This window comes from Rhinolophus sinicus, linkage group LG01 (genome assembly GCF_036562045.2).
Source record: "Rhinolophus sinicus isolate RSC01 linkage group LG01, ASM3656204v1, whole genome shotgun sequence".
Taxonomy (NCBI): domain Eukaryota; kingdom Metazoa; phylum Chordata; class Mammalia; order Chiroptera; family Rhinolophidae; genus Rhinolophus; species Rhinolophus sinicus.
In genome coordinates, this window is record NC_133751.1 from 132219642 (window position 1) to 132235374 (window position 15733).

The 15733-nt window shown below is 34.7% G+C and overlaps 1 protein-coding gene across 5 annotated transcripts in view; it reads right to left on the bottom strand.

The window, feature by feature from the left end:
• The window catches only part of LRP1B (LDL receptor related protein 1B), a 1798389-nt gene that overhangs the window by 961260 nt on the left and 821396 nt on the right, over positions 1-15733 (bottom strand). For all 5 annotated transcript variants that reach the window (XR_012497488.1, XM_074335786.1, XM_074335783.1 and 2 more), the window contains one exon: positions 14045-14173. Coding sequence is in view for 4 of the 5 variants with exons in the window: in XM_074335786.1 (XP_074191887.1) it covers positions 14045-14173 (129 nt within the window). In the remaining variant the exon portion in view is untranslated. The remainder of the gene's footprint in view (positions 1-14044; positions 14174-15733) is intronic.

Consider the following 15733-nt stretch of genomic DNA (forward strand, 5'->3'; position numbering starts at 1 on the left):
TATCTGTGTCTACATCAAACTGGCTAACACTGTTCATTCGCTTAGCCCTGGTGATTCAGAGACCCTGCCCACACATTCATGTTTCAGGCCCACCTAAGCCACTTCCAGTGGCTTTTCTGTATAAATGACCTGCATTGGCTCATGCTGTAGATTTTCCTGAAATCTCTCAAAGGTTCGCAAAACCCAAAAAAGCGGCATCTGGCTTATATATGTCCAGTACTTCTGGCTGAGCAGCCCTAAGCCCAGCACTAGCAATAGCCAGCCTTGGTTCCTGGCTTGGACTCTTAAGGCACCTCCAAGCACAGCAAAAGTGGCAGCCATCTCCTGATTTTTTTGTGGCTCATGCCAGGTGGACTGCAGCTGAACTTGGCCTGCCTCAGGTTCCCTCCTAGGAGTCCCGGGGGTTGATAGGCCCAGTAGACATCTTCGAACTGAATCTGGCCATCACTGGCCACCTCTAAGGACAACACATCCAAAGGGCATACTGGGCAGGCATGAGAGACCCACTAGAGTAAACCCTACTCTGTAGTGACAGCCCCTCCACAACAGTCACAGCCAGCCCTCACAACCAATCAGCTTGAGGGGTTATCCTTCCTATTGACGTGCATATAGTAATCACATCACAACTACAACAGGAGGTCATACAGATCCCACACAAGAAGCGCACTGGAGCTCCTGGTTTTGGTGACCAGGAGAATTGCACCACTGGGTCCCACAGGACAACTACTATGTAAGGCCACTATACTAAGACCAGGAGGCATAGCAGCCCTACATATAAACAAATGCAGGGAGGCAGCCAAAATGGGGAGACAAAAAATCATTTCCAAAATAAAAGAACATAGCAATGCTCCAGAAATGAACTGAACAAAATAGAGACAAGCAAATCTACAAACACAGAATACCAAACACTGGTTATAAGGATGATCAATGATTTCAGGGAGAACTTCAACAGACAGGTAGGAAAAATAAAAATGGAGCTAGAAAACATAAAAAAAAAAAAACCTCAGAAATAAAGAATACAATAACTGAAATGAAGAATACATTAGGGGGAATCAAGAGTAGATTAGATGAAGCAGAAGACGGAATCAGCAATTTGAAAGATAAGGTAGCAGAAATTATCCAATCGGAACAGCAAAAATTATCAAAAAAGAGGAAAAAAAAAAGAGAGAGAGAGAGCGTTTAAGGGGAAAATATCAAGTGCACAAACATTCACATCATAAGGGTACCAGGAAGAGAAGAGAGCGAGCAAGGAATTATAAACCTATTTGAATACGTAATGACTGAAAACTTCCTTAACATGGAGAAGGAAATAGACATACAAGCCCAGAAAGCTCAGGAAGTCCCAAACAAGATGAACTCAAACAGGCCCACACCAAGATGCATCATAATTAAAATGACAAAGGTTAAAGACAAAAAGAGAATCTTAAAAGCACCAAGATAAAAACAATTAATTATCTTCAATGGAGTTCCCATAAGACTATCAACTGATTTCTCTGAAATTTTGCAGGACAGGAGGGATTGGCAGGAAATATTCAAAGTGATGAAGAAGAGGTTCCTACAACCAAGATTACTCTATGTAGCAAAGTTATCACTTAGACTCAAAGGACAGATAAAGAGCTTCCCAGACAAGAAAAAGTTAAAGGAGTTCCTCACCACCTAACCAGTATCACAAGGAACCTTAGAGAGACTTCTTTAAGATGGAAAAATAAATAAAAAATAAAAATATGAATAATAGAATGGCAATAACTACATATCTATCAACAATTGCTCTAAATGTAAATGTACTAAATTCTCCAATCAAAAAGTAGGGTGGCTGGATGGACAAGAAAACAAGACCCTTACACATGCTGCCTACAAGAGACTCACTTCAGATTGAAACACATACAAAGATTGAAAATGAAGGGATGGACAAAAGATATTTCATGAAAATGGAAATGAAAAAAAGAAGTTGTGGTAGCAATACTTATACAAGACAAAATAGATTTTAAAAAAAAAGCTATAATAAGTGGCAAAGAAGGACCCAGTAATCCCACTTCTGGGTAATTATCTGAAGAAACACAAAACACTACTTTGAGGAGCATGTGCATTCATATGTTCATTACAGCATTATTTACAATGGCCAAGATGCGGAGGCAGCCTGGGTACCCATTGATGGATATATGCATAAAGTGGAGGTGGAACTTATATACAATAGAATATTGCTCTGCCTTGGAAGGAAATGAGTTCTCGCCATCTGTCGCAACAGATGTTCTAGCCGTGGATGGACCTGGAGGGTATTGTGCTGAGTGGAGTATGTCAGAGAGAGAAGAAGGCAATGTCATTTCATTTACATGTGGATCTAAAGAACAAAATGAACAAACAAAACAGAAACAAACTTATAAATGCAGAGAATATTTTGATGGTTACCGACGGGAGGGGTGTTGGGGGTGAGTGAAAAAGGGGAAGGGATTAAAAGTACAAATTGGCTGTTACAAAGTAACCATGGGGATATAGGGTATAGCATAAGTAATATAGTCAATGATATTGTAATAACTATGTATGGTATCAGATGGTTACTAGATTTATCGGGGTGATTGATGGGAGGGGGTTTGGTGACAGGGTGAAAAAGGTGAAGGCCTTAAGAAATACAAATTAGCAGTTATAAAATAACCATGGGGAATATAGTAAATAATATGGTAATAACTATGCGTAGTGCCAGATGGGTACTAGACTAGTCAGAGGTATCACTTCTTAAATTATATTAATGCTTAACCACTGTGCTGGACATGTGAAATTAATATAAAATAATATTGAATGTCAAGTGTAATAAAAATTTAAAAGGGGTGTGTGTGTGTGAAGGGGAATAAGAGGTTCAAATTTCCAAGTATAAAACAAAGAAGTTATGGGGATGTAACGTACAGCATGGGGAATACAGTCAATAATATTGTGATAACATAGTAGGGTGTCATACGGTTGCTTGATTTATGGTGATCACTGTTTTAGGTATATAAATATTGAATAATAGTAATAACATTGTGCCCCTGAAACTAATATAATATTGTTAGCGCTATTTTAATAAAAGTCTAATAATAATAATAATAATAATAATAATAATAATCTGATTGACATAAGAACAGCCAGGATCTTAACCCCAGCTTGCTACATTACCTGGAGGAAGGGATGACCAAAGCTTTGATTCCCAGAGCTCACCTGGAATCTGTAACCATGAAAATCATATATGCCCAGGTTTCCATAATCATCCCAATTTCCAGTATTCATATATAGTACTGACTACCATGGATAGGAATAAATCTTTTTGCATAAGTTTTGGTTTCACCTCAATTAATTCTCCTCTTTTCAAAGCAGGCAATTTATTAAATATATGATTATATACGGAAAAAAATAGTTACAATAGCTAACCCGTTTTGAGTATGCTTTAGGAGCCAGACACTGCAATCCATGCTTCACATTTATCAGTTTATTGTATACTCACAACATATCTATAAATCAGGTGCTAACATTATCCACTTTTCGTAAATAAGAAAACTAAGAAATGTAGAATTTAAGTAACTTGTTTATTATCATATAGCTGGAAAGTAAAAACAACTGGATTCAAAATCACAGAGCTTATAGTAGCTGAGAAAGTAGGTTGAGGAAAGATTGCACAAGTTATTGAATGTCAAAATAATAAAATTATTTTTAATTTGGGGTACAATGGGAAGCCAGTGCAAATTTTGGAGAGTATAACATGATAAACAGTACGCTTTAAGATCAATTTGGAAACGACGCATAGGATGCTATATGGGTAAGTAGAATATAGTGAGATGGATAAATTTCCTATTTGACTTCTTAAGTTTCTTTTTGCTTTTACTTTCAACATGGTATAGTGTGAGTCATATCAGATGGGAAGGTAATATGTAAAAGTCTTATTTACATACTGCTTTGGTAGTGGTTTTCTGGAGTGAGGTTTGAAAGGAGTTAGGTTAAAGAAAACAGCATCTTTGTTTCTGTTTAGATTGATGCAGTGCAGAAACAAAGAATGTCCATTTGTGCCAACATTCCTACTAGAAGCAGAGGTCATTAGCAGAAAAGTGATCAGCAGAGAATTTTTAGAGGTTCAGTAACATACTAGGTTCTACACATGTAAATAGAGAATGGTGTTAATCTTATTTTTAACTATAAACAAGGTAATGCAAAATTATGGAAAAAAATTGTGTACACAGGCATTGGATATCAGGATTACTGAGCATAGAAATGCCATTTTAATTTCTCATAAACAATGTAATAAATTACCTGAAATAAGTGATATTGAATTCTTAAGTAGAGATGGGTTGGTGTAATGATGTAGAAGTTGCAAATTGCAGTGATTGATTTACGTAGACAATGAGGGACATAGTCAACGGTTATACAGAAATTTTAGTTTTGGGTGATGGGAAGAACGATGGTGTTATTAAAAGAAAGTCAGGGATACGAAAGACAGTTTGGGGGATATAATCAGTAATGTAAAGATTTTGTAGGGTATCCAAAGGACACTTGTCTTATTAGGGAGACCATTTTGGGGACGATGTAGATGCCCGACCACTGCAGTGTACACATGAAGCCGAATAATAATGAATGTCAACTATAAATATATATATATATATATACACACACACACACATATACATATATACATATGTTAATATGATGTGAAGTACAGCATAGGGAATAGAGTCAGTGGAATTGTAACAGATACATACAATGTCAGAGGGGTAGATGGGGGAGGGGGCTTATCACTTTGTGAGGGGTATAAATGTCTAACGATTACATTGCTTTGTACACCTGAAACTAAAAATAAGAAAGTCAGGAAAGAAAGTAGAGTCAGATTTAAGAGGAGATGATGAGTTTAGTGTTGACATATTAGTCTAGTGCCGTGTTTTGTAATTTTGTCCTTGGCACTGCAATAGCTCATGTAAACTACTGATCAATGTAAATTATCCACAGACTTGAAAACAATATAACCTTTTAGTTATTTAGACCTTACTAGTAAATACTGGTACCTTCATTTAGAGAATATTTCAGTAAAAAATATATATGATGACTGAGGAGAAATGAAATATGTTGTTCCTCAGGAATAAGGACAATTTCATAAAAACAGTTAAAATCAATAATACCATGCTCCCCATGCCCCTAAAGAAAACCTTTCATTTTTCAAATTAGCAGCCCTTACAATTTCCCTGTTTCTAAAGAGCCGGTCCACCAGATCAAAGAAATATTTTCCCTATTATCTGCATGGCTTTACTTGGAAAATGGTAAGTAGTCAATAAATGAATGACACATGGAGGGATGTTTGAATATGGATTCTCCAATGTTTTTAAAGATATTGTACTAAATTTGTAAGTTTAAAAATGATAATGTATTTTAATAAGCAGAGTTAAATGCATAATGCATTATGATTTTTAATAACAAAAATGAAATAAATTTAATTGATAAACCTTAAAGGATTATATTAATACATTCCAAAATTTTAGAATATAATTTACTCAAATTTTAGGTTATTGAATTAAATATTAGAACTAGACAATTCAGGGATGTTCAATTTACATTAGCTACTTTTAAATATAATAATTTTCTAATTGTAGCAAGCTGGAACTACTTTAACTACATAAACATTTTCCCCAATTCAGACATTTCCCTCTAAGTTATAAATTGGTATTTATGAATTAAAATGTCATTGACATTGTCTCATTAAAAAAATTGCCTTTAAATAACTCCTGTTTGAAAGCATGGGTCCTTAAAAAAGCCACATGAAATTTGTCTCCTAAAAAGAAAATACTGTCTCAGTAAATACATACCCATTTAACAAATATTTATTGAGCATGGTTAGCTTCTTCCAGGCACTGCCATAGATGCTAGAGAAACAGCAGTTAACAAAATTAATGTGTTTTTTTGTTTGTTTGTTTTCATAAGGCTTACATTTTAGTGAGGGTAGCAGATAATATGCAAGTAAATAAATATAATTTAATATTATTTGCAGTGATAAATTCTATGAAACAAGATAAAGCATTGGTAGTAATGGGGATGTGGGCTGTTCCTTAAAGAGAGTACTCCAATTAAGAATATATTTAGAAGTTTGAAATGAAGGTTTTATGAGAAAGAATGGAGTCAGGGATGACTCCAAAGTTTTGGTTTGAACAATTGTGTAAATGCGGGTGACATGTACCAAGATGGGCACATTGGAGAAAACATTGTTACAAGGGAAAAGAATCAAGAGTATGGGACACAGAGAGTTTGCTGTCATAGAATTTCTATGAAAAATTTCAAACGTAGATATTGAGTTGGATTTCAATATCCAAGTGAGTCTTGTGTTCAGCAAAGAGGTCACGGCTGGTGATAAAAACTTGTGAGTCTCAGTCTCTAGATGTTCTATAAAACTATTGAAGAGGGTGTGTGTGTGTGTGTGTGTGTGTTTGTTTGTTGTTATTTTTTGTTTGTTTGTTTGTTTATTTGTTTTATGTCATGATACAGGCTTAGAACACTTCGGGAATCAAAAGGAAGAGAAGATGTCCAAAGGAGTGAACACAGATCATGCCAAAAATACTGGCAAAATGAGGCTAATGCAGTAAAATAAGCTAAGAAATAATGCTCAGTAAGGTAAGATAATTGTAAATGGACTTCTTTTAAAGGGAAACCATATAGGAGGAGACAAAAATAAGTTGTGTGCTAAAAACTGATAATTTAGTAATTTGGCAACTGGAGGTCATGGATAATCTTGACAGTAGAGGTGTAAGAGGGCTGTAAGAATGTAAGACCCACTGAAGCGGTTCAAGCAAGAAGGGAAGGAAGTGGAGAAAGAGACAACACAGTCTGTGAGTATTTTTATAAGGGGAAACAAGAAATAGAGTCATAGCTGGAGAGAAATTTAGATTTAAAGGAAGTTGTTTCATATCATACAAATGATACTGGAGAAAAGAAAAATTAATGACTCAAGAAATTAAGAAGACAATCACGTAAGTCTAATTATGAACAGGTAAAGGAGATGAGATTGATGCACGGTGGCAGGGATTGACTTTAGGAGCAAAGTCATTGTGTTTGGTTCAAATAAGAGGAAGGCAGTGTGATAAGTTTCAGATTGAGATAGACTGATAGATTTAATGAAGTTCAGTATAAGAAAGTTTTCTTTCGCTTGCTTGTTTTTTCTCAGGGAAATATGAAACAAGACCATCATCTTAGAATAAGGAAGAAGGAGGTAGATAGAAGAAAATTCATTATCTATAGGTGAGAAAGTGAAAGTTCATTTAATCTATTTCACTGTTTTCTGACAGGGCCACCAAAGTATGTAACTATACTACCTATATTTAAGATTTCAATTTTCTACTGTGCAATTCAACAGACGGATTAGTTCTAAGTATTCAGTGGTGATTATATACCAAATTTCTAGCTGCTTTACTAGATATGTTCTTTGTAATTTGACTGTATATTGTTCTAAACTGCTAAAGACTATTAAGATACAATTCATCTAATAATTTGGCAAAATTATCTTTCATGGAATGCACAGATGGAGGCTGTGTGAGTCCTAATGCTAAGAAAAAAATGATCACACACATTTAAAACTGCAATCAATACAACATATTTTCTCTTCTCAGGACTAAAATGACTCTAAGCAGCTTGACTAGGGAGAATATGCAGAATATTAGTTATCAAAGTCAAGGGTAAGTATGGATTTCAAGGGAAGAATGCCAAGGGCGATCTCTAACTGCTGTGATTACCTTGACATTGCAGTTGATACAGGGAATGCCTTAAAGGAACTCTGAAAAAAAATTGTTTTCTTACTAGAAAAAACAAAATATTCTTCTTAAAACCAGTCTTTTGTCCCCCTTGAGGATTTAAATAGCTATATACTTCTACTTTTCCCAACAAAGCAATAGAAAAGTTTATATATATATATATATATATATATATATATATATATATATATATATATATATATATGCTTGCCACTTCTTAAAGTTAAACCCCTTGTAATTTCTATAAATTTAAATATGCCTCATTTTTATTTATTGTTCATTATACTTGCCCAAAGAAAGGGAGTTAATTGTAGAACATATTACCTATCACACATTCTAAACTGAGGATATAATTAACAGTTCTATAGCAATCCTACAAAAAACTAAATAGCATGATAGAAATTTGTACCTATAGCTTGTGCCATTCGTAAAAACAAAGTTCCTCGACTATCAGATCTAGAGCCCACAAATGTGACCATGTAATTCTTTATACCCAAACAAAGAAGTCTTCTGCTAGATTACAGTTATAATGTTAAATAGTAAAGAAAATTAAGACATGCTTTTTTTTTTCTTCTTTTTTATGTCTGGTATTTTCTTAGAGTATGAGTAAATCAAAGGTGTCATGGCACATAAGACTCCATGGTTATGTTCTCTATTATCAATCTTGCCAATTTGTTGTTGGAAAAATGATTTTAGATTCCAGAAAAAGTTACTAGGCTGTGAAAGTGATGTCCTCTAGCAAAAAATAAAATATAAAATAAAATAAAATAATCCAAAAAAACACACAGAGTATTCTTGAGGAGTTTTATATCTTAACACTGGCATACTCGTTAACAGTGTTTGGGCAGGAAAAAAGAAAGTGTGACGTTTAATTTGGACAATGAAAATTCCATCAGTAATCCTAACCCTGTCCTATCAGGAAATGTGATTTCCAGCTGGGTGAAGAGCCAAAGATGTAGAGTAGGGATATTCCAAAAACAAGACAAATATATTCAATGGCCAGAGCAGGCTTTCAAAGGTAGCTTGCAAAGCTCTGGTATTTCTACAGGATAGAGGCTGAGGCACTACTCCCTGATTGTGGAAGGGTTAGCTTGTTCTCAGCTCTCCATGCATATGAAACACACTAGAATTGCATGTTTATCTGAGGAGGGACTAGGGGAAGAGGGCACGTTTATGGAGATTACGCAGAACTCCCCAAACCATTCTTTGATGTCAGTACTACAACAAAGGCTGCATGAGCCCTGAATAACAAGATAAAGCTGGCACAATACCCCACTGTCATAGAAATCTGTTCCAGCCTTTTCTCTTATTGACCCTCATCACCATAGTAACTTCATTCTACTTCCTGAATGTTCAGGATATTGCTTAAAGCACCCAACACATATTTACCAAGCACAGACTTTTTCTAGGTACTGAGCTACTTCTCTGCCACCTACCACTTACCACAGTGTACATGATTCCCTCAGTGCATATGGGACTGAATAAAAAACAACAAACCTGGATTACTATGCTGGTGAGTGTCCTCTAACCTCATGCCTAGCTCAGAGCTTCTCATATACACTATCACGTCATAAAGTGCCACCCACAGTTATGCCTCAACGAAATGTGGAATTGTGGAGGAACTAGCCTTTGGACTACCTAAAAATGAGAAAATACCTCTGAACAGAAAATCTTCATGTGTCAAGACATATCATATGTCATTCTGCAGGAAGCCATTCTTAGCAGGATGGTATACTAAAACAGCTCTGATCCACTAGTCTCATAAGTAATCAAGGTTACTAAGAATTAATATTATTCTCCCTAAGAGCACTCACTTTCTAATATAGGGTGCTTCTTTTAAAAAAGAAAATGAAAAGCAAGGAAGCTATATTTTAATAACTGAATTCCAAGCATTATAAGTGGCTGAGGAGACTCTTAGCAAAACAACAACAACCAGAACAACAAAAAAAAACCTCTTCCCTCTCTCTATAGGCAACTGCCTATTTTCCTCACAAGCAGAAAAGTCCTGGCAGAAAAACCATGAATAACTCTCTGAACTTCCAAAAAGAAAAAATAAATCAATAAACTATATACTAGTAGATGATAATAGAGTTAAATGTTAGAAGCAGGAGTCACATAGAGAATTAAATTTTTATTTCTCTCTCTTTTTATTGTTTTTGTTTGTTGGTTTTTGTTTTTAAGAATTGTAGCAAAAAAAAAACAAAACATAGAGTGGTATAAAAACATTTCCTAACACGACTAGAAATATGTTTCTGTGTATTATACAGAGATTATGATTTGTATTTATTACAACTAAATAGTCAAAGTCTTCCCCATCCCACCCACAATCAGTGAATAGCAAAGTGTTAGCTGGAATAGAATCTCAAAGTTCTCTAACGGGCTCTCTTCTCTCACTGCTCTGGTTGCTGCATGGCAAGGGGTACACTGTACCATTTAAAGAAGTGTATCTACATTGATGAACATACAATATTTTAGTGTTCTCTATTCTGCTACTGCTTTAACGCAATCACTAAAGCTATACCGGTTCCATTGAATTGTATGCTGGGGTGAGTGTCTCACTACAGCAAGTGGTTAGGACACCGAATAGTATAGTCCAATGACCCTGAATTTATAAGGAATAAAACTGCCAACAGTTCATAGATTAAATACATTTGACTATTATTTTCACTCTTACAGGTTGCATGAGCTCACTTTCAGCCCTGGGTACACATATTCAACACATATTTCTACACCAAAATAAATATAAATCAGTTAAAAAAAGATAAGCTAAATGAAAAAAAAAAATCAGATTTGACAAGTTATCAGAACTCTTAAAAAATAAAGTAAAAATATACAGGAAGTTTTACTAGATACCTATAGATGTTTTCACAGTTACTTTTAAAACATTTATTTAATGACAAGTCCTAATATTTAATAAAATGTTTTCTAGCTTTTAATGTATATCCCATTAAATGAATGAACACTCTATTATGACATTCATATTCTAGTATGTCTTCTCCTACATCGTACTATCAAGTATGCATATTTAAAATTATTTTTTAACTATCATTGTAGACTTTCTTCTATTTGAAAATTACTGATTTTGATGTCCAATGGATAGTTGTATTTGCTTACTTTTAAAGTTCCTCCCAACTCTTAAATGACTGGTTCTATATTTCAGTAGTCAGGTCATTACTAAGTGTAGAAAATGAAACAATGTGTCTGCATTGCATGAATTCACAGGAATGAAAGGCCTCTTGTCTAACATTCTATCATCCCCCACCTACCATAGAGCCTACTGACCGTTACCCCATTAGAGTGATTTCTTAAAGGTACTTCTAAGGCTTATGCATTTTATTTGGATTCAGGCATTATATTACAAAGGAGGGACAATCAATTAACTTAGATTAGTTTGCCTAATTATTATCAATTAATTGTCATATTGAAAATAAGACCCACAAACAAGCTTTGAGGTGAATGGTTAGGATGGGAACATGATGTACTGTGCTAAACTAGTTCATCACCTTTACAAGCAGTTTCCCAGCCAACTGACTCTGCTTCTCTCTGCCGTCACATAAAAGGCTACTTCCCCAGAAACTTTGATTTTCCATCATCTAGTAAGGCCTTTGCAGAACTCTCCTCTTGGGTCTACTTCTAGCTCCTCATTATATCCTTTGGACTTAACATTTTTATATTGTCCTTTCTTTCTAAAGCCTAGAGATCTTTTATACACACCCACTGTCATGAGCCAGCACGTTCTAACCTTCCCTAATTTACCGCACTCCCAGCTTGTGAGAACCCTGGGTCTCTGGCTAGACATGGAGGAAAATCAGGTCATAAGACTCCAGGGGGGTAGAACGCAGAGAAAGTAAAAAAGAGGGTCCCATCTAAGCAGCCAGGTAGTCAGAAGGAGCAATGGCAAAGCCTTAAGACAAACGTGGTTTAATTTATAAGTTTTTCCTAGGAGCTGTCAGTCATAGAAACATTACAGTAAGATAAAATTGCCACAAACATTTTAAAACTGAGGTATTAAATGGAATTTTACATAGAACTGAAGCCAAAACTATCATTCCATTTATTTGTTATAAATATAGCATAACTGATAATTTTCCTTTTGAATTGTACAAACACACTGGTTTAAATATCCATATGACCTTTAGAACTTGTTAGTATACATTATAGAATTGTGCCCAATTCATTTATTACTAGCAACTAATTTTCATAAAACTACAAACCACAGAAGCATTCCCATGGAAACTGTGTATTTTTCAACTCTGTAGACTAATATTGTCATCAAGCCAACCACCTAGAAGTGAAGGTATTTAAATATTCCATTATCAGTTCTAGAGTCAGCAAATCTCCCTGATGCTGCATTACATTATCATGGAACACCGGTCTCTGGTTACATTCTGTTGTTGTCAGAATCTCTCTCCTTGTAGAAAGGGAGGAAGTGCCTCTTTGTACAGGGTTTATTACATTACACTCTCCCTGTGTGTCCACAGCAATATTGTGTGGATCAATAGAAAGAGCAAAGAACAAGCCTTCCACTCCCTTAGTCCATCAATATTTAAAATCAGAGCTCTCAGTGGTGGGACAAAAAGGAACACATAACCTGACCTAATTTTTCCCAAGAATTGTCCCCCTCAAAAAATAATAGGGCTTCATAAATTGAGTCAGTAATTAAAAGAAGTAAACTAAGAAATAAGATAGCTACTGTCTTTGCAATTTTGTATATAAATATGCTTTGTAAATAATTAAACACACCGTCTTAGGGAAATCAATGAAATTATAACATGAGGTTACATTGGAAAGGGAGATAGCAGTAGCACCTTGCTGAGCAAATCCATTGCTTTGCTCAATCTGGCTTCCAAAAACAGAATCCCATCCCATGCTTAATTTTCCAAATGCTAATAAAGGAGGGCAGGAGGACATTCATTATTTTATCAAAACATCATAATTTGAAAATGCATGAAATGAGACCAGATTTGGGGGAAGTTAGAAGAAGCCAGATGGAATATCATGTATAATAGCATGGTATATTATTCCCAAACTAATTCAACCGACAAAAAATTAGCATTATCCTATTGTTACTAGTGCATCACAAAGCTATTTCATTAACAAATCAACAATACTCACAGAGTGTTTACTGTAGGCTGAACACTGTGTAGAAACTATAGGCTTTATTTGCAGGTAAGAGGTGAAGAATGTCAGTTTTGAAACATGAAATTAGAACACTTAAGAGTGGAGCACTCATTTTAGAAACTTTAAATAGAAAGAAAAGTTAATTCCTTCTTTTCCCTTGTTTCCCTTCCTTCTGTTCTTCCCTTCTTCCCTCCTCCCCTCCCGCCCACCCCGCTTCCTTCCTTCCACAAATATTGAGTACCTGTATTCCTTAGGTAGTGATCAGAACTGAGAAAATAACAGCAAACAAAACTGACAAGTTCTGCACTCAAATGCTGCTTACATTATTCCAGGGAAATCAGAGGTAAAACAAGTACATAAATTAATTCATTTCAAATGGTAGTGCTACAGAAAAAATAAAACTGGAATTCATATAGTTATGTGCAATTAAATAAAAATGGGAAATAAGATGGTGATGAAGAAGGTATACACCATTAAATAGAATGGTCAGAGAATGTCCTTCTGAATGTTGACGTGTTAGCCAAGACTTGGATGATAAGAAAATGAATATCGTGGGAAAAACACTACAGACAGATAAAACAGCAAGTGGAAAGACATCGAGGAAAGATCAATACAGTTGAAGAAGGACCAGGAAAGCAGTGTATCTGGCATGTGATGAAAGGAGAGCAGTAGGAAATAAGATGGGAAAGGGAAATGGTACAACACCTTAGGTCCTTACAGGTCCTGTGCAGAGTTTGGATTGTATTATCAAGCTGAGTGAAAGTTATTGGGAAATTGTTAAGGAAGAGAGTAGCATGATCTGGTTTATATTTTAGCAGATAACTTAACTATTATGTGGAGTATGAATTTTGAAGGGGAAGCACAAACTCATAGGAACCAGTTAGGAATCTATTGTATTGGCCAGGAGCGAGATGGGTAATTCAAATCAAATCAATCAATTTCTTTTTCCTAATCTGAAACTTCCTATAATGGAAGGTATAATGACCAATGACAACTAAAATAACTGCTCTGGTTTTCTAAGTATGGGTGAATGGATTAAATGAAACAGAAATCTCTTTCTTCAATGTCCATATTGTTCTCCTACGTTTCTAATGAAAAGGAACTGAAAAAAGGAAATATGAAAAGACAAAAGAATGATAACATACCTTTCTGGAAGGACAAGAAAGATGATAACTTACCATTTTTGGCTTTGCAAGATCTGTTGTCTGGCTGCATTACATAGCCCTCTACACAACTGCAAGCATAGGATCCATGTGTATTTCTGCAGGTCTGGCTGCATGTACCATAAATAGCACATTCATCTTGATCTAAAAGGAAAATTGGCATCATTTCTAAGCAGATTTATTGTTGGGCATATTTTTTTTTTTCTCCTTGAAGAAAACATTTATTTTCAAACATTTGAAATAGACTATTGTTTTAAAAAAAGAAGAGTCAACTCCAATAAGAGTTTTCAAAATCACACTAACTGAAATAATAAAATTTAAAAATCTGCTGATTCATTGTTTTTTTGATAGTTATAGAAACACAAGATTAAATTTAATATCAGATTTTTTTAAGAGGGTTTATTTACATCTTTAATGGGCAGTCTAGAGCTCCTTGGATGTTTTTACAGAGGTATAAAATTGACTCCAAAGAACATCTGTTGCATACTTTTAGTGTTTATGACATTGACTTTTTCACTATTTTAACAAATAACAATCTACTAACATGGTTTTCAATGAACAGATTAAATAAGAGGTCTGAGCCAGGCTATACAAACTTCTCTCACTAAATCAAAAAGAAGAAATTATTAAGCACTTGTTAAGAAGAGAAATTTAATCCTAATTAAACTTGATTTTAATATCTATGGTCCTCCTTATACTCCTTCTCTCCTTCCCCTCTCTATAATTCTTTCCTGCAGCAACTATTTAATCTCTATAAACAGCAGATACTTAATGATTCTTAACCAACCAGGCAAACAAACAAAAGAAAATTCTGTCAGCTAATAATTTAGACTAATATGTATATTTAATCTGTTCTGTGTACCAAGCACTACATGAATCCCTGAAGAAACCAAAATTGATAAAACATGGTTCTTACCCTTAAGTGAAACAAGCCTAGTGAAATATAATTTTGGTTCTATAGATTTCCTTATAATAGAGTCATATTCTAGTTATGATAGAAACAGAGAAATGAGTGAAACTTCGTGGAGTTAGAGGGAGAATGTTAGGTAAAGGCTACATATTGATCTGAATTTAAAAGATAATTTGGATTTCCTCAAACTGAATAAAAAGGTATGAGATGAAAAGGGGCATTCCATTTTAACAAAATACCATGTGAAAAGGCATTGGGATGACATAGTGGGGATTTCAAAGAAGTGTAAAGAATGAAGAGAATAAGGGTGTATAAGTATTCACAGATAACACTGAGAAAGTAGTTTTAGGGCCAACTAATGAAGTTATTTGTATGCTAAATTAAAGGGCTATGCATTACACATAGGCACTGGGAAGCATTAATTAGATAATTTACATGATCAACTTTGCATTTTAAAACGAAAGAAACATGAAAAATGGATTGCTGAATGTAGAAAAGAGATCTTGGAATTGTATTTTGAAGTCATATTTTAAACTAAGTCAGTGGCAATGGAAGTGGAGGAAAAGGAATGGACTCAAATGTATAAGAAATAGACAACGTGTGAAGATCGGATATGATGGAAGTGAATGATGGTACAATTTTATATAAAGTGTAGATTTCAGTATAGATATCATGGTAGGAAAAATGAGTTTGGTTTGGATGTATTAAATTTAAGAACTCTGTAGGGAATTTTTGAATAAATGATTAACAAGTAGTTGGAGATATGAGACTGCTAAGATGAGTGAGAAGTGTCT